The 27,856-nt window shown below is 37.9% G+C and overlaps 1 protein-coding gene across 1 annotated transcript in view; it reads left to right on the top strand.

The window, feature by feature from the left end:
* ARMC9 (armadillo repeat containing 9) overlaps nt 1–27,856 on the top strand; it is a 65,705-nt gene that overhangs the window by 24,745 nt on the left and 13,104 nt on the right. The window contains exons 10-21 of the mRNA XM_010176158.1: nt 5,483–5,517; nt 6,708–6,819; nt 7,761–7,853; nt 8,404–8,494; nt 9,370–9,493; nt 11,452–11,591; nt 12,398–12,474; nt 14,521–14,595; nt 15,684–15,774; nt 17,095–17,153; nt 23,798–23,902; nt 24,693–24,808. Coding sequence (XP_010174460.1) covers nt 5,483–5,517; nt 6,708–6,819; nt 7,761–7,853; nt 8,404–8,494; nt 9,370–9,493; nt 11,452–11,591; nt 12,398–12,474; nt 14,521–14,595; nt 15,684–15,774; nt 17,095–17,153; nt 23,798–23,902; nt 24,693–24,808 — 1,118 coding nt within the window. The remainder of the gene's footprint in view (nt 1–5,482; nt 5,518–6,707; nt 6,820–7,760; nt 7,854–8,403; nt 8,495–9,369; nt 9,494–11,451; nt 11,592–12,397; nt 12,475–14,520; nt 14,596–15,683; nt 15,775–17,094; nt 17,154–23,797; nt 23,903–24,692; nt 24,809–27,856) is intronic.

Raw genomic sequence — 27,856 nt, 5'->3', positions numbered from 1 at the left:
CATACATTTGTGAGTTCTAATGACATACACAAATTTGCTCAGACTTTGGTTTTACTCTTCAGGTACTCATCACATATCTGATTATTAGTTCTGAATCTGCATTGAATTTACACCTAATTCTTATAGCACATTTTTAGAGTGGTAACTGACGACAGAATATGGCTTTCAGCTTTAGTCTTCAGCATATTATGAATATATACATCAAATAGCAAAGTGGAATTGGTTTGAATACAGGGCTACAGTATTTGATAAAATCAATTGTGGTCTGGGTTGCACATGAAATGCATCTGTTCTCTTTTATAAATATTGATTTAATTTTTTTTTTCCCCCTTGAACATCTTTGTTTTATTCCACACTCTGTATTCATGCCTTGCTTCCTTCAAAAATGAAGGGCTGCCATCTGTGGCTAATCTGCATCGTGACAGAATCACTTGACTTAATATGGCACCTGGTTTGGCTTTGGCAAGAACTGACACAAACATAAGTCATGCCCCATGATCCTACCAGAATGAGCTGTGCTTGGGCTGCTGTTTTCTTGTGTTTGTTTCTTTTCCTTTTGTTAAGACACATAGTTTCTGCATGTATTTCAGATATGACAAATGGTTCTGTCTCAAGCTGGATTTTGCATGAAAAATGTTTTGTTCAAGATTAAATCCATGAATGTTGGGACTCATGTATGGCAGATGAGTCATGTGTGCCCCGTGTTCTTCACACTCTTTTCATTAACTGGCAGTTTAAGAAATATTGTTACTCAAAAGCTTGAATTGGTATTTAACCTGTTCCAGGAAAGGTAAGATTGGGGAGAGGTCTTGGGAATAAATGCTTTTTAATCTAAGAAAACTGATAGTAAAGAGGAGCTATGTAAACTTGGCTGATTGAGGCATCATCTGGTGGTTGACATGATGGATGTGTAATGAGGAAGTTACCTGTCAGCAGTGCCTTTGGCTCTGTCTGCCTTTCAATCTGTGGCCCTGGATTCATCACCTGGAGGTGAAGATCGTAATGTTTCTACTAACCTTATAAGAATATTAAGAATTTCCTTTGTATAGAGTGCTTTGAGGGCTATGTATGCACAGTGCTGATGATTTTACTTTCTCCTGTCCAGTTATTTAAAAGCAGCTGTTACAAATAAGTCCCAACTTTCTAGCATCCAAATACTCTCTCTCTCGAAAACACAGTACAGATGGAGTTTTTGCAGTATTACCACAGAAATGACAAGGTATCAAGGGTTCAGCATTTAGATTTGAGGATGAACAGGAGGAAAGAGAAGAATGGATCTGTGAGGATCAAAAAACCAAAAGGCCAAAGTGGGCTCTGTTCTACCCACTTCCAGACCTCAGTGTTAACCTTTTTCTCAGTTAAATGTGTGCCTTTGTTCCTAAAAATAATTTTAAAAGGCTCTGTGCTTTTACATGTATCTGCAACATAGAAGTCATTTTTTAAAAGCATACAGCTAAAGTTTTGCAAAGAACTTAAAAAGAGTTTAGTTATTAATTTGATGGTAGGGCAGGTTTTTATTCCTGAGAATCTCTTCCTTTTGCTCTGTGGGGTAGCAGCGTGATGAGAGGGGTGAAGGCTGGTTCAGCTGGCACTCCTGACAGAAGTAATGCATCTGGAAGCTTGGCTTTGGATCTGCTGCGTACAAATATAATGGTGAAGACAATGACCCTTTTCCACTGGCTGGATTATATATCTTAAATGAAGTAAGTGTGCTGATGTAAGCAAGCCCAAGAGCTGATTTGTAGGACTCAGCTGTATTTGAGGTGTAGTTTTCCTTTTGTTAAAGCTAATGGCAAGTCAAGAACTAGAGCTTAACACAGCTTTTGGGGTTTAGATTATAGAATCATAGAATCATAGAATGGTTTGGGTTGGAAGGGACCTTAAGGATCATCTAGTTCCAACCCCCCTGCCATCAGCAGGGACACCTTCCTTAGACCAGGCTGCTCAAAGCCTCACCCAACCTGGAAGGTTGTATGAAGATCTTTAACTGGGTAAATATCCTGAGATTGGGACATCTCAGATCAGTCCCGAAGAGGAGAAATGGAAGCAAACAAACAAATACTACCTAATGAGATGCCAGAGGAGGTGCTGAGGCTGACGTGCACTTGCTTTGGTGGGCTCCCTGCTAGGGAATTGGTGAAGAGGATTTACCTTCCTTGCTGCTGTAGGGCAAGGCACTTTGTGAGGTGGAGAATAGCACTCTGCTTAAGGAATAAGAGTATTAAACCAAGTTAAAATGAAATGTCATGATGAGCCTGTATTTTGCTCTTTTAATTAGAAATGTTTGTGTGAAGGAAGCCATGAAATTTTCAGCAGAGCATGGGTCGTATTCCCCAGGCTTAATTTCCAGCCAAATCTATAATCCAGTGCTTGCTGTTGCTGAGACTGCTGCTTCTAACTGGTCAAATCTGCTGGCATTAAAAATGAGGCGTGGGGCTTGGTACACATGGTTCTGGCCTGTTGGGAGGTATCAGCTTGAGCTCTGTGCTGGGACAAACACTCCTTGATGCGGGTGCTGCTGCAGGAGGTGGCGAAAGCAGCCAAGGAGTGGGTGCAGGGGCGATGCCAACCAGACTGGCAGCAGTCTGGGAGGAGAGCTGAAGAGGCCACGGTATGAGGAAGGGAAAGGCTGGCAAGGAAGTGGAGCCCTAAGGGTCTGAGGTGCCGCATGTCTTTAGGAGGAGAGGAAATGGCCTTAAGTTGTGCCACGGGAGGTTTAGATTGGTTATTAGGAAAAATTTCTTTACTGAAAGAGTGGTCAAGCCTTGGAACAGGCTGCCCAGGGCAGTGGTGGAGTCACCATCCCTGGAGGTGTTAAAAAAATGTGTAGACATGGCACTTCAGGACATGTTTTAGTGGGCATGGTGGTATTGGGTTGATGGTTGGACTTGATGATCTTGGAGGTCTTTTCCAACCTTTATGATTCTATGATTCTTTCCTCTTTAAAAAAGATTAAAAGTTGAGAGTCTATGGCAAGAGGTAGCCTGGATGCTAAATTGAATGATCAGCACTCAGTGGTACTGTATTTGAGTCACTTGTTTGGAAATTAAACTGACTGAAAATCTATTCAGACCCAATTAGCAATAGATGAGGAGCGTGTGATGCTGTCCCTTGGCACGCTGCATGACTGTGTGCTTCACAGGGTGCCTCAGCTGTCTGGCCCGAAGTAGTGTGGACCCTGAAATCAAAGCCCTATGAGCCACAGGGGAGTGGCTGGGGTGCACAACTGCCAAAAAATGCCCAGTGAAAAAATATAATTCTCTAGCAATATTTTACTGCAATCCTTGTTCTCATAAAATTGCTTAAAATAGAGGCCTAAATAAATTACTGTATCAGCTGTTGTTAACTTATTTTGTAGACTTATTCTGCCATAATCAAACATTAAATCTATTGGTTTTCTGGCTATGGTGGTTGTGCTTTTGATTGCTTAATTGTAAAATAAAAATTTGTATCATCTCTTGCACACTGCCATTCATTGGTAGATCTCAAAAAATAGCTTATTTGAGAGATTGCTGCTGTATCTGCTTTTGAGATGAGAAAAACTGAGGCCCAGAGATGTGAAATTACAAGTTTAAATTCTGTCTGTAGGCGGTAGCTGAAAGAGGACTAGAAGCGTATCTCCTGAGTCCCAGGGCCATATCTTACTCGGATACTGGACAGATACAGTCCTTATGGCTTATGACTATTCACAATCATGAAGATGAAGAAAGGAAACCTCTGCCTGTAGCGTGGTTGCATTCTTTCACTTATCAGTGGTGCTGACCATAGTCAGACTCAGAAATTAAGGTGCAGTAAAGGACAAACTAGCAAAGAAGTGGTGGGTAACAAGGACTTTGCTGAGAAGCAGAGAGAACATCTATTTACTCTTAGAGACCTGGTCTATTTCTATCTCAATACTGTTCTTTGTGTTACCATCTCATCTTCAAGGGCTCTGTCCTTTCTTACCTTTCTTAATCTCTGTCCTTAACATACTACAGCCACTTTCTTCCCAATTTCCTTTAATGGAGAAGGGTGCTGAGGAAGGCAACAAAAATGATTTGAGATTTCATTGCTCCCAGGTAGAAGATGATTGGTTTTGCCTGGGAAAGCAGTTTTGTTTAAACAAAACTTAACTTTTTATATTTATCAAAAATACTAAGGAAAATGAATACAAATAAATGAGGGGAAAACAGTTTAGGTAGATACAATACCTTGAAAGACTTTTTCTATTGTGTAAAATAAACTATAATTTGAGAACTGCTGTCAAGACAGGTTAATTTTGAAGTGTATGGCCTGTTAATTGTCTGTTGTGTACAAGTCATTCATTGACTTAAACATAATATAAAATGCTTTCCACTGTGTGTATAAGCTTATTTCACTTCTAAGAGAGCAGTTCCTTGTATTAGGAAGGATATCCATGAGGTAGTGTGTTCAAGAATATGTCAGCTGGTGTAATTCAATATTCTCTATGGTATTTCATGCTTTTTGTCTCTTAAATCCCTCAGTTTTAAATCTGACAATAGACATTGATTATATAGCTCCCATTGAAAGAGGCTGGGTTAGAAGAGAAGACCGGTTTTAAAGGCATAACTGATAATGAGAGATTTTTTAGAAAGTGAGTGGTGAGATCAACACAAAGAGATGACACTGAATATTCTGCGAATATGGCATGTGGTTGACATCAGAATGCATGATATGAAGCACTCCTATGCCAGAATCACTGCTTCTTGGCTCACCTACAATTAGCTCTAGCAAAAAATATTTACTGAAGCAGACAACTTTTATATAGTGTTGATATATTTAAGTTTTGACTTGTTCAGCAGTGGTGCCTGCATATGCTCTGGTGTCACACTGCACCAGAGAGGACATGCCCAGGCTTAAATTAACTTATCCTGGGCAGAACCACTGAGAAACGGCATGCTGTTGCTTATTGGTTTTATCCCTACTAGAATATATAGTCTTTTCTTTATATATTAACAGTTATGTATGATCATTATATATTAGTAGCACCAGGCACTCTGATAACCTTAGTATTGAAGCAAAGAACTATAGCAAATTTGGATGCAGCAATAAATGCTAGGTCTCCAGTGAAATATTATTGCAACTTTAAGGTATGAAAATTTTTAAGTTAATAAATGTTTAGCAAGTTCTTCATCTTCCTCAGTGGGCTTCAGATGGTAGTTTCTACCCACATTTTTCCCTTTATTTTTTTAAAATGCTTTAAGTGTAGGTACTTTTTGGAGTATGACAGTGAAGATAACATAGCCAAATCACAACAAAAGAGGTTTTTACCTGTGAAACACTTGAAGGAACAAGAGATAAAAATACTGCAGTCCTCTCTTTCTTTAGCTGTGTTTCTATTTTGCAACATAGGTTCTATAGGAAAAGAACTGCAGAACCTCAGTGAGAGAATTCACTGTGGACCTCAATTAGTAACACTGTTGGTGTGAAATTTGGACTAATCTGTTGTGATTTCTTCTTTTCTTTCTTTTTTCTCTTCCAGGCTTCCACTATGTTAAGAGCATCTTTAGCCCCTGGGTAAGTATTTATTGCTGAGCTTCACTTCTGTATGTAGAGAAGAGGAGGAGGGGGTTGTAAACTGAAGTGCCTTGCCAGTTGTCTGCAAATGGGAATCACTCGTCCTCTGTGTGCTTCCTCTGATCTCAGTGAACATTGTACACAAATATTGTGTGATCTGTATTCTCCTGTCGGGCAGGTTCAGTAACATCCGAATTTCAGCGGATGTTGCTGATCCAGTAACTCTGCCACTCCACACCTGTGAGTTGGTTGCTGTATTCTCTTTACTGCTTCTGCACGGTACAGTACTGTTGTTGTTATTGGTTTGCTTCACAAATCCAGGAAGAGGGGGAATCAGTAATGTGGGGTTTTGGGTGCTTCAAGTTTAATTTTTTTATGACTGACTTTTGGCTTATAAGATCAAATAGAGACAGTATATCTGAGGTGAAGGTTTTATTAAATTTTTGAGACACTCAACATTTTTGAGATCCTTCTGTTGTTTACAAGATAATTAAAGGAACAATTATACATATGACAAAATTTGTTTTGAAAAGTGGTAGGATAGGAAGATAGGAATAAAAATTGTTTAGTGGAATATATTTAAATATCAAAATTGAAGCATTGACTGGAAACAATTTCGCTAAGTGAAACTTCTGTTGCAATATTAAAACTCAAAATAGCAAGATAGTAGTGGTGCATGGGAAGTGGTTCTGTATTAAGTCTTATGTTAAGCCAGCATAGTCCAGCCTGTAAAATCCATTCAGCCTACCACCTTTGCCTTGGAGAAGACATTTCTGTGTGCATGAGGGCTTAGAGGTGAAGTTGGAGCTGCAACTTGTTACTGTGTTTATAACCATGTGCTAAGACTACAAGCTGCTGCCCTCATGCCCTTGTGGTCTACACAGGAGAAAGGAGGATGTCACTGTACTGTTTTGTGCCACTAAAAAGCTCAGATCATCAATTATCAAGTTGTCAAAGTTTAGTGTCTGCAAATTATTATGGTAAATGAGCTGCATGCCTGAAAAAAATAAATCCAAGTTTAAAAAGTCTGTTGTTCTAACATGATAGTGGTAATAGAAGCAACAAAGGTGTGAAAATGTGGAAGCTCTTTTCCTGAAGCAGACTTCCTGTTTTGGCTCCTCTCACCTCAGTAACATCAGCTGAATAAGAAGAGAGAGTTTTGATTAATGTCTTTCCCGTTTGCATTGTAGGAAGGTGCAGGACGTGCCATTGTTGCCCTCTTTGGATTATGAGAAGCTGAAGAAAGATTTGATTACAGGGAGTGATCGTCTCAAGGCCTTCTTACTGCAGGCTCTGCGCTGGGTAAGGGAGGTGGCCTCCGCAGAAGTAAAGAGATAAGGTCCCTTTTGGAGTGGTCCAGAACTAAAATCCATCTTGTGAGCAAGATGATTGTTCTGGTGATTAGTTCAGCATTATAGGCAACTTCTCTCTTTGTCAGTGAAGCTTGCTGAGGCTCTTGATCTGATGAAGAAAGCCCAGACAGCAGTACTCTCCCCACTTGAGGAAAGCCAGATAGGAATTCCTAGGATCTTCAGTGGAAGTAATCTCTGATGTGTTTTCCAGGAAATTGTTGTTGTTTTAGAGAGTTCCTTTTTCCATGTATTGCCTTGTTTTACATTTATATGAATATTGCTGTATCAAAGAAATACCTGATTCTAATCACCAGTTTTCCTTTATAATCAATATATTCTACAAGAGCCTACATTTTGGTTAACTCGGGTCATGCAATGATATTTCAGAAAAATTACAGGTGACAACAGGAAGTTACATTTTCCTGCTTTGCTGAAAAGGAAGCTGATGGGTTCAAAGTGACACGTGACAGATGGTAATAGTGGAATTCTGATCAAACTTCATTGTCTAGTTTCACATAAAAAAACATCCATTGTTTCTGACCAGTGGTTCTTCTAGCTCAGTACTGTCCCAGATGTTTTAGAAAAGCACCACATCTGTACCTATTAGAGGGGCTTTTTAACTTTATGCAAAGTGATGATGTATCCTTCCTCTATGGACAGTGATGACAACTCCCAAGTAACAATTTTGTAGTGTATTACTGAGCTGAGGTCAGATCAGTTCATTTCATCTCTTTCCCTTTTCCCTTAGGTCACTGAGGTTGAGTTCCTTCTTCCCAGGAGAAGAGGTTTCCCAACTATGTGGTATCAGCACCTTTCAAATTTTCAGTGGTCCTCAATTCACATTATCATTTATTTATTTGACTGGTTTATTTATGTTGTTGTTTATTTTAGCGCTTGACAACATCATATCCTGGAGAACAGAGAGACACTGTCCTGCAAGCCTACATCAGTAATGACCTCCTAGACTGCCACAGCAACTGTCAGGTCAGCTGGAAAAGATTTTCCTCCAACTTGTATGTGATGTTGTGTAGAAGTAATGCCTGAAGTAAAAGAGATTAAAAATATTTTGCAATGTAGTGTTCTTGGTAAGTTACTGAGCTGCTTTCCCACACTCTTAGTTGTCAAACAAAAGTATTCCTTTTGAGGTAGCATTACTGCATTTAAGTTCATCAACAAAATTAACAGATTTTTGTAATCATTGACTAAATATTAATTTTAGATATCAGCTTTAACTGATAACTATGTTGGTTCATTATAATTCTCACCCTACACCATGGAGCTTAATGATGTTTTAACAGACTGAGCTGAGGAGCTCTAATTTGCTTATTTGTTCATTTTCCATCTCTCCCTCAGCTCCTTGACAATAAAAAACGAAACTGGGAAATTTTAAATCATATTGACATTATTTAATATGTTAATATGCATTCAAAGTTTGTTTGCTGTGAAAATTTAGTGAAGCTTTTAAAACATAGAAGGCTAACTTTGTTTTTTCCTGCTTTGGTGAGTTTTTATTAATGTTTGCTTTCTTTCCCAGAGAAGTGTCCTCAAATTACTACATTCCGAAAGTGAAATAGTCAGACAGTATATGGCAAGGCTCATCAATGCTTTTGCTTCACTGGCAGAAGGTAAGAGATTTACTGTGGAAAAAAAACCCAAAACAATCCTAACTTTCCACTGCGTGTGGAAACTTAGAGCCTTTTTTCACCCTTTTTCTAGGGATGCACTGTCTTTTGTTACATGCATTCAAAACAGTTTTTAAGTATCAGGGAAGTTTTCATTTTGACGCTGTATATTCCTCATTTCTGACTTCTTCTGGTAGTTTGTAGTCTATGTGGGAACTTACCCATGTGCTGCCTTTAAAATAGTCTTCAGTCTCTTCATGAAGTTTAAAAAAAAAATAATGAAATAATAATCCCTGTAAATCCCTGTTAATTAAAGGTCTGTAGGCAGACCTGCTATCAGGCTGTGCAACAGTAGTTAGTGCAGCTGCTCTTGCATCTTCCTGGTCCTCACCTGAATAAATTTTTGTGCATCACTGCTTTTCCATTGCAATATATATGTAGCTTTGTACCTCTGCCTGTCCCAAATTAGCCCTTGGTTTGATGCTACTTAAGGAGCTAACTCTTGCTAGGAACTGAAATGCCATTTCATGTCAATAGCAGTAGGGCACCTAACTTTCCTGAGCTCTTTAGACATCTCTAATCTTTCCTAGAGTATACAAAATTGTGACAGATCAGAAAGCATGTGCTGAATGAGGAATAGTGGATTCTGTGTGGTACTAACTTGGCAAGTAGGGGCCTCTGATGCCTCAAGTGGCTGGATTGAATGCTACTGGTCTGCTAGACAACTCATTTCTGCAGGTTTGTTTGGGTCTTGGCACAAGATTGTGGCTTGTCAAGAAGAAACTGAGGTCAATCCTGCTTACTTTTCCAAGGAGAGGGAGCTTTTCTGTCATAAGCTGGTATCTGAGCATCTGTTCTTTCATCACTTTTTGCACCAGGTCGTGTCTACCTTTCTCAGAACCCAATGCTGCTGCGAATGCTGGAGGAGAGACTGAAAGCTGAAGACAAGGATTCCCTTACATGGGAGAATGTTCTGGGGACTCTGCAGAAATTCAGCCTCAGGTGATGATAGCGCAGCACCCAGTGGTGACAGCAGGAGAGGAAATGCAGCCTAGTTAGGCTCTGTTCATGGAAGAAAGAAGAGCACTTGATTTTCCCATAACAATCATCAGAACCTCTGATGACTGATGAAAGCAGTGTCATTTATTATGGAGGAGAACTCAGTTTTGCTGACTGAATTAACCTGACTTCCTCCCAGCTGTCAAGACTCAAGTAAATGTACATCTGCCATAGCCTTGTGCACTTTATCATATTCCCTAATTGAACAAAGTGAAAATCTTAATGTAGAAAGTTCTGAAGATCATCTATAGAAAAAAAGAGTTGCATTATATTCCAAAGCATGAGGTTTTCATTATCCTTTCTGCAAACATTTTTCAGGGATTTCATCCTCATCCTGTTGATCCTCTTTCCTGGAGCTGTCTATGCATGGGTTGCCTTGTTTTTTACTTTTGCATTAGCAGTCTGACTCAAATGCCCACCACAAAAGAAATACCATGTAAAAGCAGTAAAGGGCATGATGTTGCTCCCATTTAGCAAATAAATATGATCTAGGAACTCTGTTTTCACAGTACTCAGGAGGAACACTCAGCCCTGAATAGTTAACTAAATGTAAGGAGGTAGATGGATGTGTTTAACTCTTGTTATTTTCATTCATGCTTCTTTTAAATTAAGACTGCAAGTGTTGGGTGTTTTTTTATTTGTTTGTTTGGGCTTGTTGAAGAATGAGGGCTGCTTTTGGATTTACCTCATTTAGAACTTGTCTGGATGAAGCACATGTAGATGTGCTTTGGGTAAAATTCTGGACTACTTCCTGCAATGATACCTTATAGATATTTGAGATGAAAGAGAGTAAATCTTCATACCCTAGTGCTTGAAATCCTAAACCAATCCTAGAGAAAAATTTCTATTAAAGCAGTTGTTGATAGTATAAATTAGTTTGAATTTTGGGGCCTAGGCACTATGGTACTGAAAATTTGAAAGTTTTTTTCTTTCTAAAATAAGTTAATCTTATAGAAGGTTGATTTCACATACTTGACCTGAAGGACTTTTTTTGATTTGTGAGGTGTTTGTTTGTTTTGGTTTGATTTTTTAAATGTGTGGTCAGATGGTCCCTTGTTTTGCTTGGTCCATGCCATAGACCTACTGCAAGATCCAAGCCTGAGAAAGTGTATGAGCTTTCAGGAGTAATCCAAATCCCAAGTACTAAGGCCAGGAAAATACCTGCTTTGATCTTTGTGATTCAGACTTGCTGCCAATTGAAAATAATGTGGTTAAAAATTGTGTTCTTCAGTAAGACCTTTCTACCAGTATATACTTCTTTTTTTGTGCTGTAAAATGAGGAATTTCTGTTGCAGGAGATCAAAGTTGACCACCTAGCACTTTATTCAGGGTACTCTTCAAGGGCAACTACAGAATGAGTTAAAAGAATACATGATTTAAGGATCTCTAGAGAAAACAAATAATAGATTTAAGAAAAAAATCTCATTTGTCAAATCAGCAGTGCAAAAGTGCTATAGTGCTATGGCTACCTATGGCAGAAGAAGTAGTTAAGATGTTTTATGGGTCTGTTGTGTGTAGCTAGCTTTTTTACCAATTTGAAGGCAATTGAAAATGCAATTTTAGGTGGAGTTAGATGCCGTAGAAAACAATGAAGAAACTTACCCTGGCAGTTTGCAGGTTTGAAAAAACAAAACAAAACGCAAAAAACCCCAACCCAGCCAACATCATTTTAGTCCTCTAGCCCTATGGGAATCTGTATATTCAATTTCTTCAGGCTTTGTTAATTCCTTACTTTAACTGATCCTTCCAAAATGTGTAATTTGGGGGCTTTTTGTTTGCAGGCTATTGTATAGCAGCTAGATGAAGTAGGGTTTTAATGTGCTTATATTAGCTATAAATGTATTTGAAAGGTGTTGATGATGTGGTCTGATTTTTGAGGGCTTTTTGTTTTTTAATCCTAGGCGTGCACTGCAGTCTGCAATGATCAAAGATGGGCTCATTTTCTGGCTGGTTGATGTTCTAACAGATACAGATTGCCTGTCTGATTACACGCTGGAGTATTCTGTTGCCTTGCTCATGAATCTCTGTCTGCGGAGTGCAGGTGCCTTACATTTTGAATTACAACGTTATTCCAAGAAAGGGATAGGAAAGATTGTGAATCCTTTTTTCTGATATACCTGGATTCTTTCAAGTGATGTAATTAATAGCAGGGATTCACATGACCAGAGATATTTGAGTGTTACAGCTGGTGCTTTTGAGCAGATCTGTTTCCCAAGCATCCCAAACTATGGAGGTTAGCTTCACTAAAATCTAAATAATTAAGAAAGCAGTTAATCAATGGAACCCTCTAAGATTTGATTCTCTTTTCGTATCTGTATGTGAGGACTGCCATTCCTACATTCCAGGCCCACTTTTCAAAGGATGCTTTATACTCATGTAAGAAATTTCTTTGTATAAAAGAAAGTCAGAACTGAGTTAATGAGTAAGGGCAAGGAGCTTAATCTTCACTTTGTGGAGTTGAATACTTGCATGCTTCAATTCTATGACACAGAGATTCCTCCCAGGAAAATAAGGTCCAGTCTATGTTGAGGAGACTTAGAAGAAGCTTAAAGTAAATTTCCTTTTAAAAAGGAAAGTAAGGTAAGAGTGCAAAATTGACTGCTTGCCATAAGCTTTGTTAAACTTTTAAAAATCCCTTAGTGTTGCATCCTGTCCAAGATTACAACTGTATAAATCCAGAGTAACTCCACTGATTTCAGCTCAGTTATGCCAAGCAGCATTTGACAGGAATAAGGAATAGTATTGCTCCATGTAAATTGTATTTAGTACTGAATTTAGGAAGTAAGTAATAGGCTTGCTCTGATCTCCATATTTTTTTAAGCATATGTGTGTTTTCTCCCTTTGCAGGGAAGGAAATGTGTGCAAGGATCGCAAACCATGTGCTCAAAGTTCTCTCTGATCTTCTTGGCCATGAGAATCGTGAGGTATTTGTACAGCAAACTTTGGGTTAATTAAAAGGTGGAAAGAAAAATTAAAAGTAAAAAAAGCAAGAAAGGAAGAAATAAAAAAAAGTAAATTGGTTTTGTTTCCATTGTTAGACCTTCATGTAATTAAATTGCACTAAATTTTCCTAAAATTCACAATTATGTAAATTTTATTTTATTGGGTGCTGGTCTTTCTAGACATAATTATGTCTTCCTTTAACGAATGTTGGCAGCTAAGAATGAAAGTCTTTTAGATTAATAGTTATGCAATCCATGTGCCTTCCTGATTGCAGTTTCTGATGCTGTTTAAATGTCACCTCGTACCAAATCATCTCAAGCTTAACTGGTTCATGAGATGAACAATGTGTGGTGCAAGCCCATTATGCAAAACATCAGGTGCAAAGAAGCAAATTTGCTGGTAGTTTTAAGGAATACTGTAAGAAAGCAGCACACATGTGACATTCAAGCCCTGATATCTTTTCATCCACTACTCATTTAACCTGCTGCTTAACTCTTTCATGGTTCGTTTCTTTTCTGTCTCCAGACACACTTGCGTCTTAGATGCTAAATTAAACTACATCAGAGGAAGATGCTAAAAATTATTAGTTATTTCTACCTAATACTTTTCAGCACATCACTCTGATATCTGCTGTCTGCTACGTAAAGCATTGCTTCAGCCATCTCTGCAGAGGGGCACTTCTTTAACCATGAAGTAAAATTCAAGGCAGGAGAAAATGTGGGTGAATATTGTATGAAGCTAAAAACATAAGGTGGCAGAATTTTTACCAGGGTATTCTAGAATGATTCCTTGATGGTTGTGCAAGGTGTTAGGACACTTCTAGTAAAAATGAAATATAAACTCTGCTGTCTTATGTTTATATGCAATTATTGTATCATCATTTTTTTTGTTTATAACTGAAACTGAAAACAGAATAAATTTGAATAAAGTCTTTAGTCCACATTTTATGAATTCATTAGAATATGTTCTTTATTAGCACTGTTTTGATTAAGATCAGACTTAGCATACCTGTATTGGACTCTTCCACTAGCTTTGTTTTTATGAACAATGAGAGTTAATACAGTACATACCAATGCAAAATAACATGCCAGTCCCTAGACTAAAGTTTTTAGAAATGATATCATACTGTTGAATTCTGTGCCTTAGAATGACCTTTAAATTTCTCTCTAAAGGTACATTCTTACAACCTAGTTTGCACCAGCACAGCTGATAGAAGTTTTGTTAACAAAGTTGAAGGTAGAAGGCGATGCTCTTGGATGCCAGGAATGCTTTCTGAGAAGCTGTGGAATCCTTGTGTAAATAATCCCCAGTCCTTTATCTTTCCGTGTTTCCCCTGCTCCCAGCCTAGCTCATTGTTCACTTTTCCAAGGGTATAGACAGAGGATGACTGGAAATCTTAGTGCTCCAAAAGTAACTGGCCAATACAAAGGGTCACATTAGTGCTGATAAAACTAGTTTGACAGATCTGGTGGCTGTCACTAGCCATAATACAGAGCTTTTACGCTAGCTGTTTTTTTTTGCCTCTGCTGAGGGACAGTAACAGGCAGCAGAGTGAGAGGATGTTTTAAGCTGCTGCAGCTTTTATCATCCTGCCTAGGGCTACAATGCTTGAAGGTTGTCTTGAGTTCATGCTGACACAGTCTTGTCCCTGTTCTTTGTCCTATTTTTTGTACTGCCACTAGTGTTTGTCAGAAACTAACCTTCTTTTTCTACTTTTCTCTTTTTTCTTTCCTTTTTTTCCTTTTTTTTTTTTTTTTCAAGAGCTAGGTCAATTTGCAAGAATACATTCCAGAACAAGTTGAGGGGAAATCAACATGCAGCAGTAGTAATTTAGATCAACCATATCACAGTATATTTGCATCCTAAAAGCTGACTGCTTCCCAAGTAGGAATTTTTGCAAATGCAGGCTAACCAGATTAAATTCTCTGAATGTAGTTGTTCTGCGCCTTCACTCTTAAATTTTGCTTGTAGTCAGCTGGGCTGAATGTAAGTTTTTTCTTAGTGTTATGAATATTTCTTCCTCTTAGATACAACCATATGTGAATGGAACACTGTACAGCATTCTTGCCATCCCTTCTGTCCGAGAAGAAGCCAGAGCAATGGTAAGAAGTGCTACTTTGCATAGCACAAAGATCAGTGCGTATGCCAAAGGTGACATGCACGCAGGTAGCTGTTGAGCAGTGTGCAGCAGGGTTGCGAGGTAGGAGCCATGGCATTTGAGAAGGGAATCCACCCTTGAGGAGGCCCTCCACCTTTGATATACAGGCATGAATGTATATACAGGTATGGATGTATGTCTCAAACAGTTTTGCCATATTTGCTGGTCTTTTCCCAGAAGTGGAGCCCAAGCAGTGTGAAGGACTGTATCTAAATTATAAATTAAAGGTTTTATTTTAGAATGGTGTTGTCCATCTAGCATTTCATAGAGTGGATGTGGCCCAGGAGATGCTTTCAGCTGACTTGCTGCTTCTTCCCCTTATTTAACTGATTCTACACCAGTGAATAGCCACTAAGAGGATGAGTTTGTCTTGCTGCTTTTATTTCTGCCTGGTATAGACGTGGTTAACTGGGGAAGGCAGCAGGAGGAAGGTTTTAGCAGAACTAGGAATTGATCTCCTGTGAAAGTTAGTCTAATGGTAATTAATATATTTTGACTTCTGGATTTGAGGAAGCTGTGCCTGGGATAGCAGTGTTTCTTTATATCTTAAGGATTAACCAAGAGAGTTATACAGACATAATTGTTGTCAGATGTTTTACATCACAAAGGACAGAGGATTTGAAGTCATCTTAAATGATTAAAGACACAACATCAAGTCTATACAGGGCCACAAAGAGAGAAACTAGGTTTAAGAGGTCAAAGTTGGTCCTGCTTTTTGCTTTCCTTCTCTGAACCTTGCACTGTTGTATCTGTGAATGCAAATTTGCCCTTTTCTGTTGACTACTGTGTACTGACTTCAGAAGGCAGAAGCAGCAGATCTATTGTAAAAATTTGCTGTTCCTCATGAATACATCTGTATTTCTTTTGTCTTTGGGAAGCATATGGACAAATTAGAGTGCTTAAGAGCTGGACATGGTGATTGGTTTCACACTGCCTTTGTTTTTCGTGACAAAACAATGACATTTTAGCTAACAAAACTCTGTCACTGTAGTCATGAAATACTAATCTAGCAATGTTTTCCACTACATCCAGGGAATGGAAGAAATTCTGCGCTGTTTTATCAAGGAAGGAAATGCAGAGATGATCCGACAGATTGAATTTATTATCAAGCAGCTGAATTCAGGTCAGAAGAACAGATGCAGCTATCTGAGCTGTAAATCTTTCACAAAAGCCATAAGAAAGCTCATGTTTTTACTTGGCATTGAAACTCTCAAAGAATAACAATAGTGTGATGGTCTGAGAGAGGATGAATAGTGAATGTCAGGATTTGAATGTCAGATGTATTTTAAAATTTTCTTTTGTGTTACAATTATAAAAAAGAAATAAAAAGCTGAGTAGGTCTCAATTCCAAAGTTTTGGGACTGTAAATAGAATGACCTTGTACTGTTTTCTTTCATGCTAGCGGCCTCACAGTAATGAGAGACTGCTGTCAACTGCAAAAATAAACAGGTGATATAATTTGTAAAGCAGGATTTAGGGACTGGGTCTGTCTCTACTTACCTCTTGCTCTATTGAGGAGTGTAGCTTTGTTATCTGAAATGGCTTATCCTGAATAGAGGGCAGAGACCATCCTTTTTGGAGAGTATGTTGATGGGTCCCAGGAGTTGCAGATGCTGTATTAATACAGACAAGTATGAGAAGGTGGAATATTTATCGTATTTTCTGTTCCTTATTGCTGAGAGGAAGGCTGAAGAAAGAGAAAGCAGACAATGAAAAGGACATGAATTCTGATTAAATCTTTCTGTACAGTAAAAATGGAACAAGTTTGCTTTCTTTGGCTTTTGGAAAGTGCAGAAGAAAGCATACCTTATGGTCCTAGCTTGTATAAGAACAAACAAAGTATTTAAGCACTGTATTGCCACTGTGCAATATTTGTTCATGAAGGTTATAGAATTTCTTCTATCTGTGAATGGTATTTTTGAAAGGCTTTGTCTGATCAGTGAGTAAAAGTTGAGCATACAGATTTCCAGTATAAGCCTAGCTGCTTTTTTGTAAGGAAATTAGTTTGTCCAAAATTTACAATAAGTATTTTACATGAGTACTAACTTTTTACATATAAAAACTGGATATTATTAAAGTATTTGTAGGGAGAAGTAGAGTCTTCTATTAAAAATGAGTTGAAAAATAAAGAAACTAGCAAGTGCATGCATTTTCATTCAAGTCTTGTTGATAAATACACTGAGATATCATAGTGGGATTTATGAGAAAAGAACTATTCTGTTTCTGTTTCTGCCGTTTTTCTGAATATGAATTTATTTCAGTGATTTCTAGAATGCTTTGTAGGAGCAAATAATTCCAGTAGTTACCCTGAAACAAATGGGATGTCTATATGAGAAGCAAGCTAAATCTAATTGTTGTAAAAGAGGGGCAATAACCAGAGATCCTGTTAAGTTGCACATGTACTCTTACACCATGTTGTTTTGTTTTTTTTTTTTCTTTCTAGAAGAGCCCTTAAATGATAGTATTGTGTCTGATGATGAAGAGGAAGAGGAGGATGAGGAAGTAAGTTTAAAGGCCTTCTGGCACCTTTTAGAAAAACCCTTAACCTTCTAGACAGAAAATATTTATGTCAATAAGCCAGACTTTGGGTTTTGTGTTTTGGATTTTTTGTTTGTTTGGTTTTTTGTTGGATTTAATTTTTTTTTTTTACTTTTATTTAATTACCAGAGTGTATTAACAAGAAAACTTGATCTGTTTCTATTACCTTATCTTCATTTGAAGTCCTACTGTTTTATTTTGGCAAGTCACCACCTCTGTGATAAATAAAGGATTATACCTTGAAATAAGTAAAGAGATGAGGAGTTCCTGTAGCAGTAGAAATCTTGCTTTCAAGCAGACCCATTTCAGCAGTTAAAAATAAAGTAAGCAAATGAAGCAGTGTATTGCCAGAACAGTTTATAAACAGGTTGTTACTTTTTCTTAAGGTATCATTATCTTTTCAGGGTGTGACTTCTTTTGCTCTTTAGAAAGTTTGAAACATATTTAATAAATTGTCTGTATGTAATGAAGGAAAACACTAATTACAAATTAAGAAATAAGTCCCATAAAAAGAGGGGAAAAAAAAAAAGAGAAAGTAAGCTTCAGAAACTATATCATAGTAAATATAAACTGGTTAGCTGTGTATTTCCAGCTCTGCTAATAAACACATTCTATACCAATACTTCAGCATTTTTTAAAGAAATTGTATGCATAGAATAATGGGATCCCAGGTGTAGACAACACAGCATATTTGATCATCTAAATTAAGAAGCAAAGCAAGGTGTAAATGGTGTGAGGGAAATGTTAAACCCAGTTTCACCAGTGATGTTGCCATAAGTGCACAATGGGGGTTGAAAATATACTGTGTAGGCAGTTTTATGGGGGTTTTATCTGAAAGAAGGCAACCACATAACACTTTTATTGAAAAATCTTACATGAGAAATTTATAAGAATAGCTACAGTAGATGTCCTTGGAATAGCATTTGAACATAATTAGATGGATGTATATGTGCACATACATTTATATCATGTATCTGCCCTGAAGTCAGTGACGTTGGGAGTGATCTCTGCAAAACATTATTGTATTATAAATATTACTGGAGAACATATATTTACTGAAAACCCAGTTTTTAGACAAAAAGTAAGTTTTTGTCCTGAACCAACAAAGAATAAGACAGATAAAACTTACCAAGTCAGTTGCATCCATGTTCTACCAGCTTGTTGCACATTAAAGCAATTGCCAGTGAAGTGACAACCATGCTACAGTCTAAAACTTGCCTTGTTACTGCACGGTGACCAAGTGCATTTTCAAGTGCACACTGAGCCTTTTATGTTTTGAAAGCAGAGAAATATGTAAGCGTCCCAGTTGTAAAAGGTGTGGTGTGCTTTCAGCTGCCGTGGGGTGCAGCACCTTGCAGGATCCAGCCTTTGCCTGGCAATGTCCAGGGAGGTTTTGCACTGGTTGCATTATTTAGCTAGTTTCTGTGTTGTGGCACAATAGCTGGTGAACATGTGAACTAATTACCCTTGTGACTTTGCCTAAATTTAGAGCTACTCAAATTCTAAGTTTAGAGCTACAAGGAAGTTTTATTTAACAATTGTCTCTCCCACTTTTGTTCTAAAGGAGTACAGTAAACTGTTTTTCTCTAATAGAATTAGATTATTGTAATTGTTTCACCCCCTGCAGTCCTGAGGTGAGTTTTCAGTAATCTTTCCACTCCTCCCACCCAAATCAATGCTTGATGTGCAAAATGGGCTTTCTGAGGATTAATCATTATAATTTCCCTTTGTTTTATATGCTGCTTAACACCCTTTAACTGATGTTCCAAGGCTTTGAGTGTCTTAGATGTATCGTGAGAATCCAAGGTGGTGATATTTTAGCTTGAAATCTAGTACACTTTTTTGAAGGGTACTGTGTTCTGTTGGGAATGCAGAGAGATAAGGAACTCCTTCATGACAGGTGTGGCATGGAATTGCATGATAGTGTTGTACACTTTCATTGCCTGCTCTTGGGAATGAAAGGAAGGTGAATTCTCCTATTCAGTCATTCCCCCTAGACAAGTTGCTGCTGCTCACAATCCCGGACAAGACTCTATGCATTTTTACCACTGAACCATTGTTTGTGATTGAAATTAATTTCTGTGATTTCTTATTATTTGACTCAAAAATAACAGTAGGCTTTAGAAATGGAGAAGTGTCTGATTCCAGTTTTTCATTAGCTTTGCCATTATATCAAAAAGAAAAAGTCTAATTAAACCAATTTAAAACTGTTTCTAGTGTAACATTAATTGTGGCACGTCCTAAATCTTTATTGCTGCTGAGAACTATAATTCTGTTCTGCTGCAAGAAGACCTGGTTTCTTAATCCCTCGGTTTAGAAAATATGGTATACAAACAGCATGGCAGCAAAATGCTACACAAAATACATAAAGCTGTTACTTGGTTAAATAAGCAAAGATTTGTCGACTCAGTGCCTCAGTGCTTGGAGCCCTCTTGTATTTTGGAAATGCACTGAGTTATTGCTCTTTGATGGGGTTCTGTGATAACACCTGATGTTGTGATCTGGCAACAGGAAGTTTTAGAAAACTTCATCAGCAGTCTTGCCTTTACATAACTTTTAAAAACTACTACTACAGACTGAATGTATTTCAGAATATGCCCATGTATTGACAGTTTAATGGCATGCATTCAAACTGCTTACTTGTATTATAATTTGCTGCTGATCTACTTAATACCCATATTTGTACCTTCACTACTTAAGAAACAGCAGGAGTCTTTTATGCAGACTTAGTTTGCAGGTTTTGCCCCAGTTTTTATTGTTTCCAAGAGCATGCAAAAGTTCCCCACACTGTTACTATTACCTTTCATATTTTTTTTTATTTTATCCATGTTTAATTTAGAGTTGTTGAATTCTCTCTTGGCTTTGAGCAGACCTCGTGGTAATGACTACTTTCTCCTAAACGCTGCTGCCAAGATGTGGTTGAGCCTGTTGGAGAGTACTTCTGTGATTTCTAAGGGCACCATACACTCAGAAATTTAAGATTCTGTAATATGTGACACTGGAGCCTAGAAACTGAATAAAACATGTCTACATGTGTGCTGTTATTCAGAAATAAATTGCCATTCAGAGTTGTCTGCTGAGTTTTAAATTAACTAATGTAGAGCTCAGGATGCACTGGCTTCTAGAGTACATACCCACCGTTGGTACGTTAGCCATCTGGGGTGTGTTGACACGTAAAGTCACAGTGCATATTTTCTGGTACTTAATATTCTCTTGACTGTTCTGTTAAATACTAACTTAATTTATCTTCAGTAATTGATCTTTACATTTGCTTCTTATTTGACTTGGACCATCTTTAAAAGCTGCTTGTAAAAGTGATTATGTGATATCGTAGCTCTAATTCAAAAGTTTAGTGACAAACTTGCTCTATTAGATAACAGTGCAGTGATGATTTATCAGACACCCTCTGATCCCCCATCGCTCAGGATCTGGCAATAAAATCAGTAAACTGCAGTGTGAAAATACACTTCAGCTAGAGAATACATCAAAAGAAAGAGAGCTTAATCACAGACCTAATCGCAGGACTTCAAGCCATTACATTAAAGAACTTTGCTGCCAATGTCTGCTGCAGCCTGTGAGCAATGGTGAACAGGGCACGAATTGTGTTATTTCAGGGGTGGAATGATGGCATGTCTGTCAAAGCTCTTTTTCTGTACAAGGAGGCAGAGGAGGGACACGTTCAGGCTCAGTTACCTGGCATGTTGAATACTGCCAGGGAGTAAGGCTGGCAGGAAGAAGTACTTCCCAGAAACTGGAGTTCCCTGTGTGACAAAAACGTGTCAAACAGAATAGAGGTAGAACCTGAGGAAACCAGGGTGATCTGTGAGGAGAATTTAAATACATCATGCACGCAGAGAGCTGGATGAAAGAGCAGAGTGGTCTTCTGGCCATAATGTGTAACGCTGCCCAGGCACAGTGTAGGCAGTCTTCTATAAAGCATCCTTTTAAGAAAACTGTTAGCTGTTGATGCTGCATTAACATACCATATAAAGAGAATTGCCTATCTGTAGAGATATCTATAAAGCTCATCTTTACGACTTTTAAATTATTTTTCAAAGTACAGTATATTGTGGAGTTTGGACTGTGGGGTTTGTTTTGCTTGAACAGATGACTGTTGTTTAGTCTACCAGTGTTTATCTGTGTTTTTCCATTATCTGTGTTACTTTTCACACCTACCCAGCTTCCCAGGTAATTAAGAACTGATTATAACTTATCTGGCCTTGGAGATAAAGGCAGATTGAACATTTTCCTGAGGTCCTACAGAGCCTTAAATTTTATAGCTGAATGTCTAGAGAATCCATCTTTGGGAGGATGAAGAGGATTAACAATCTGGTATCTTCAAAGCACTTATGGAAGAACTAGGGATTTTTTTTATTAAATCCATGCACGAACAAATACATTATGGAAGAAATTTACTCTAAAACTTAGAACACTGGATTATTGGCAGTATTTCTGTAACTGCTTCAGTTGTTCACACACAAGCATCTAGGTTGTCAGATTGATGACTTGGGACCTGTGGAAGGCTTGTGCCCTTTCGGAGCCGCAGTGGAAGACCAGGCAGGATGTTTCAAAGTAGAACTGGATAGTGCTGTGGGCTACTGAATTTGTGTCTGTACTTTTTCTTTCTGCTTGACATCTGAGAATGAGAAGGTGATGAGCAATGAGAATAACTAAACTGAAACAAAAATAATGGGTTTTAAGCCATTTGGTATAAAGATCATTGAACCTGAAAAAAGGCAAGCCTGTGGAGCTCTTAGAGAAGCCAACACCTACTTGGTCTGAGTGATGGTAGTCTCATTATTTTGTCCAGACAAAGACTGGAATCAGTCAGCCATTTCCATTGTAGGAAATACCTTTCCTCTACACACTTCCAATGTTTTTTTCCCCAAGCATCCATATTATTGGCTAATCTTTGTGGCAGAGGATATTTCTTACTTTGGCTATTGAAAACCAGTTGAATCTAAATCTCACTAAACTGAAACTGGTTTTCATTTTCTTTGTGCTCCAGGGCTCATCAAAGTTCAGTGGTTATTGTTTTTAATGGAGTTAATGCCAGGCTCTCTACATTACTATTACAATATACCTGTTTAGAATGATTCATTTACTTTTTCTCAGAATTACATTTACTGTCACAATCTGTTTCAAAAGCAAAGCACATTTTCTTCATTTGGAGTGTGTCTTATTTAGGGTATTTTTTGCAGCACAGAAGAGAATTATTTTCAGTAGCAAAACACAAGCAAAAATACTATCTTGTTCTTGTATTACTGCTTTTGGTTTGCTGGAGTAGTCCCTCAAACTTTAAAATTTCCTGGCTTATAGATCTGTAGAAGCTGCAGAACTTCCATGAAAGATGAATCGCTCATAGTTATACTAGAAATAGGCACGAGGGAGTGAATTCTTGGTACTTTTCACTTGAGAAGTTGCTTATATCTTGGTTTCATGGAATAAATTCAGCAGAGGATTGTTGTCGCTTTGTATTATATTTATATCCTAAAGTACTGTTTCCAATAATTTTGTAAAAGCCCCATATTGACAGCTTTAAAGCTTCCTTGCAAACCTGAGTAGCTGCTTCATGTTGCTCTAAAAACAGCTGCTGACAGACACATGTGGTCTCACCTTTCGGGAACCACTGTTTGAGGAGGGGTTTTGAGTCCCTAGCAATAAGATTTTTTTTGTCTTGAGTGATTAAAAATTATATCTCTCTTGAATATGAGTAATAAAATGTTTTGAGGATTTTTTTCCTTCTTGGGGAATAAGCAGCAATAAATTACTTCAGTGTTTTTGTCAAGGTAGTGGGATGTACCCCAAAATGCTGAATATGCATTTGTGCATTTCATTCTTATGGAATGCTAGCATTATATTCAGGAAAGACTATGAACTGCTGTAAGGTGTGCTTACTTTATTTTTATTGCTAGTTGTTATAGTCTAGCTTAAGTTTATGCCCATATAGTACTCATTCATTAAAAGATCCAGACAAGTTTTCTGTCAAGTTTCCTACCATCTTCTTGTTTGAATGATAACTTTATTGTGCTTTTTAATTTTTATTTGAAAAAAAAAAAAAAAAACAATCCACACAAGAGTAGCCTTTTCTCCAGTGTGGCTGAGAAATGCCATCAGGTTCAGATCTGCAGAAACTAAAACTCCAAACTTCATACCAGCTACTTGTTAAGCACTGCATGCTGAAGGGCATTGCATCTCTTCATACTAGTATGCAGTGTTCTACAAAGATACTAATGACTGAGATTTTTCCTCAGCATTTATTAGGTCAAGCAAGGAATAATTATTTTGGGTTGGAAATTTGAAGGAGAACAACTTTTGAAATGTGTATTATACTTTTTGGCGAAGCATTTGTGGAAAAAGAGGTGGGTTTTTTTTCTTCTCTCAGGATTCTTCAGTTTCTGGTTATATCAAAAGTTTAGGTGATTTTGTCTTTAGGTGTCCACTTTTTTAATAGAAAATGCTTGTACATTATCACTTACAAGTCCAGTACTAACCATCATTTATCTGGAAAGTACACATCATCCAAGGGACTACTGAAGTGAGAACTAAATTTGAAATCAAAACTTCTTGGAACCCAGGCTCAAATAACGCACGTGTTGCTGTTGCAGGAGGACCATGACATCATGGAGGCTGATCTGGACAAAGATGAGGTTTTGCAACCTCAACTGGGAGAACTTGCAGGAGAGAAGCTGCTAACAACTGAGTACTTGGGAGTGAGTACCACTCACTAGCATCTTGAAATAAATTAATTTTCTGGATTAAGTGTTAAATTTCAGCAGTTTCATTATTTTCTAAAATCTTTTCTTCTTCAAATTGTTGCTTGAAGAGACAGGTTCTACCTGCACAGCAGTCTGAATCTTTCACAGTCTGCTTTATTAGCTGCTGCTCAGAAGAAGTGAAATAAGTTTGAGCTACCCTTTCACAGGAGGTGGTCAGGCTGTGGCTTAATAATAAGCTAAAGGCAGCCTTAGGGTTCTAGTGCTACATCAGTGACTCTCTGGGCACACAGAGCAAAGTGCTGAGCAAGTCAATATTGGAACACTGCTGGTCTGAAATTATTTAACAAAAAAAAAAGAAAGAAAAAAAAAAAAGAAGTTGAAATGTTAACTGCTCCTGCAGGCATTATGCCAGATCAAGTATTGTGTGTCTTACCTCAAGCAGCAAAAAGCCATTATGTAAAAAAGCATAAAGTTGGCATGGATGCCATTTAGTGTGCTGTGACTAATTTGAGATAAACGTGACTGTATGCCTTCTGGATCCCAGAGTCCAGAGGTCTACCAGTGCTGATGATGGAAATGTGAACTGAGATGAAGATGTCATGGAACAGCCTACATTGATTCCAGGGAATTTTATCTTGTGACACCAGAATGCAACTTAGTTTCCAATGCAATGTTTCTACAGAATTGTCTCTGTGGCTCTGGTTACCTGTCTTTCTGTCTTTCCACTGCTTTCTCTCTTTTTTTTCTTTTTTTCTTCCCTATTTCTTTATTTCCTGTGTATCAGATAATGACTCATACTCCAAAAACCAAGAAGAAGCTGTTTCCTGGTGTGCATCAGAGCGTAGATGAGCCTCTCCAGAGACCCGTGACCCCAGGTTATCACAGAACTGTATGCGCAATGTAAGTTGAAACAAATGAGACCAAGTTGGATTTTTTTAAACCCCTTTAAAAAACAAAACAACAACAACAACAAAAACAGTGCCTGATAAGTAAACCTTCCCTACCTAAAAGTGCATTTCCATTGTCATTCCTTTAAAGATAATTTCAAAAAAAGAAAGGAGAGGAATACGTAGGTAGAGAAAAGTCCATTGGCTGAGGTCACATACTTGGAATAGTTGAGTAAATGTTTACTGATCAGTTTGATTTAAATTTGCGTTATATCCTGTGTGTTCATAGTGCTTCCATCTTCTCATAATATAGTCTATTGGTAAGTTGCATGGAGTGTCTAAAATGCCTGGGATCTTCCACTTTATAAGCAAGAAAGTATATTTGCTAAGGGAGATTTGCTACCCACCCATAAGAGAAGAGATTAAAAAGCAAATGGGAAAGACAAAAATCTTAGTATGTTGGATTTCCTGCTTTGGAAGAAATCATTTTTCTAGCAGGAGGGTCTGTGGCACCTTGTTCTTGGTGTGATTGGGGTCAGTGGAAGAAAGCTGCATTGTAAATGGAATAAAGAAATCTCACAATGTAGAGCTCCTTGAATACACTGTGCCTTCTGTTAGAACAAGTATATCTTAATCTTTTAATTTCTGAGATGAGACTTTTCCTTTTCACTGTCCTGACTGAGGAAACAAAGTACCAATGAGATCTCAAATTTAAATTATTTTTTACTGTCAGTTGCATGGAGTTTTGGATAAGACGATGTAGCTATGATACAGGCAGCAGTTTATTATGAGGATTCAGTGTTTTCATTTCTGCAGATACTTAAGCTGGGAGACTACAAGTCACTCTAACAACATATAGATGATAGTACTGAAAAGTCACAGTACTGTTATTGCCAAGTACCTTAAAATGAGTGCGTAACCTGAAATACACCAGTGTAATGAAGTTAGAAGGTAGAGGTGGTTCTTAGAACATTATCATCCCTGAAGTCTGCAGATTGTCCCATGTCATTCCTCCTGCCACTCTTTGCTTTCATGTTCACATGTTCTATTTATTAACATAAATTTCTTCCCCATTTTAGAGTGGAAGATCCATACAGAAAACAGTGAGGACTGTAGTTACACAGGTGTAGTTGAATATGATTGAAGTCTACTGTTGTGAAGAGGGAGTGGTCCCAGCTTTATCTTACCCATGTTTATGCCCCCGCACTGTCTTGTGCTGGCATTACTATTCATGCAAGCAAGTTGTCTGCCTGGGAACAATATGTCTTTTTGGCAGCTGTACTGTTCATATGGGATTATATTGATTATGTTACCAGGGCCTTAGAATGGACGAGTGTAACATACCAGATCTGGGTGTGGAAAAAGCCCTGGAAGACATTTCTTTTTTCTTCTTTTTTCTGTTTTTTCTTTTTTCTGTTTTTTCTTTTTTCTGTTTTTTCTTTTTTCCCCTTTTCCCCTTTTCCCCTTTTCCCCTTTTCCCCTTTTCCCCTTTTCCCCTTTTCCCCAAGGAAGATGAATGAAACACACACTTTCAAGGCAGAAGGAGAACCTTTGGCTATCCCAGGGCAGAATTTGGCTTGCTCAGTCTTGATTTTGCTTTGGAGTACTAGCCTGGAAAAAATGGCATCTGTTTGAGTAAGGTGGCTACTCCTTCTGTCTGGTATAGCCTAAATGCAGATCTGGAGTTTATACTTTGTGTCTTTTCTCACACTGGTCAACTTTTGCACCATCATAATGTCCACAGCTTTTTCAGGCCCTCTCCGTATGTTAAATGTGTACGTGTTTGTGTGTAAGAAGAAAACTGAAACTAATTATTATAAGCTCACATTAGTAGCATAGTGAATATCTAACCATTTTCCTACAACCCTCCTAAAGAACTGCAGGCCTTAAAAATCTAAACGGGCTAATACATGACTAAATAGACAGTGTCACTTTATTGTGGGTAACACTCAGTGTTACCAAGTTCAAGATCCCCATTTTGCCCACAGTGGGCTATGAGACCTGGATTGATTCCATGGAACCAACTGTTAGTGTAGCCTTACGGTCTATTTAGAAAGTATTTCTCAGGAATAAATCTTAGTTACCACTGGAGTGTCGTAAGCATTACACTCCTGCTTTGTAAGTGGAGAGGAAAACAAGCTTGTGAAAATGAAGTGACTTTCTTATATAGGGAAGTCAGAAAAACCATGCCAAACCTGGAGGAGTGGCTTTTATTTCCTGGTGCCATGTGGAGCACTGCAATTTATGCATGAGAAATAGTCTCCAGAAGTGATTGTCTCTCTTTACCACCATCTATCCAGGCAGTATATTTACTTAACAGTATCCCAGGATACTGGAGTGATGCTGGTCCCATATTTTACCAAAACTTGAATCTCCTTATGAACAGCTGTGCAGCCCATGCTTCAACAAGACAGCTTCAGGTCACTGCTAGGTACAAATTAAACACACCTTTCTACCATACTGCTTCTGGTGGCTTTGGGTCTGAGAGAAGTTAGTTTGATGGTGTGAAGCAGTCTTTATGGATTGCCTCACTGTACAAACTAGGGAGGAAAAATGTAATCATCAGAAATCTAACATGGTGAAAATATGTGAAAATTAATTTCGCTCCTACTCTGGCCAAACGGTGGAAATAAGTGTTTGGTGCTCCCATGTTTTAAGTAGGAAGTATGAGATACTACCCAGAATGAGAACTTTGCATTTTATATCTGATTTGTGTGCAATGAAACTGCAGTAAATAGATGAAGGCATTCTTCAATGAGATTTTACAACAGAAAAGGACAAGCTTTGATGGCTTTTATGCTGTTCTAATTTTAGTAGGAAATAATTTACTAAAATGAGGAAATAGTCTATTGGGAAACCTTGCAAGAGGAAGACAATAAAAGCGACCAAATCTTGACTGCTTTAATTTGAAAGCAGTATCCAAAGTGGATGTATTTTAAAGAATTTGTGTTTGTATCAGATTAAATGACATGAAAAATGTCAGACTTTTACCCTTAAATGCAGCTTGTCTATCCGGGGACAATCCAGGACAGTTAATCTGAATTATCTGAAGTTTTGGGTT

The sequence above is a fragment of the Antrostomus carolinensis genome, unplaced genomic scaffold, assembly GCF_000700745.2.
Source record: "Antrostomus carolinensis isolate BGI_N321 unplaced genomic scaffold, ASM70074v2 scaffold5379, whole genome shotgun sequence".
Classification (NCBI taxonomy): domain Eukaryota; kingdom Metazoa; phylum Chordata; class Aves; order Caprimulgiformes; family Caprimulgidae; genus Antrostomus; species Antrostomus carolinensis.
The sequence above is the reverse complement of the archived record's forward strand: the minus strand, read 5'-3'. Positions and strand labels throughout refer to the sequence as shown.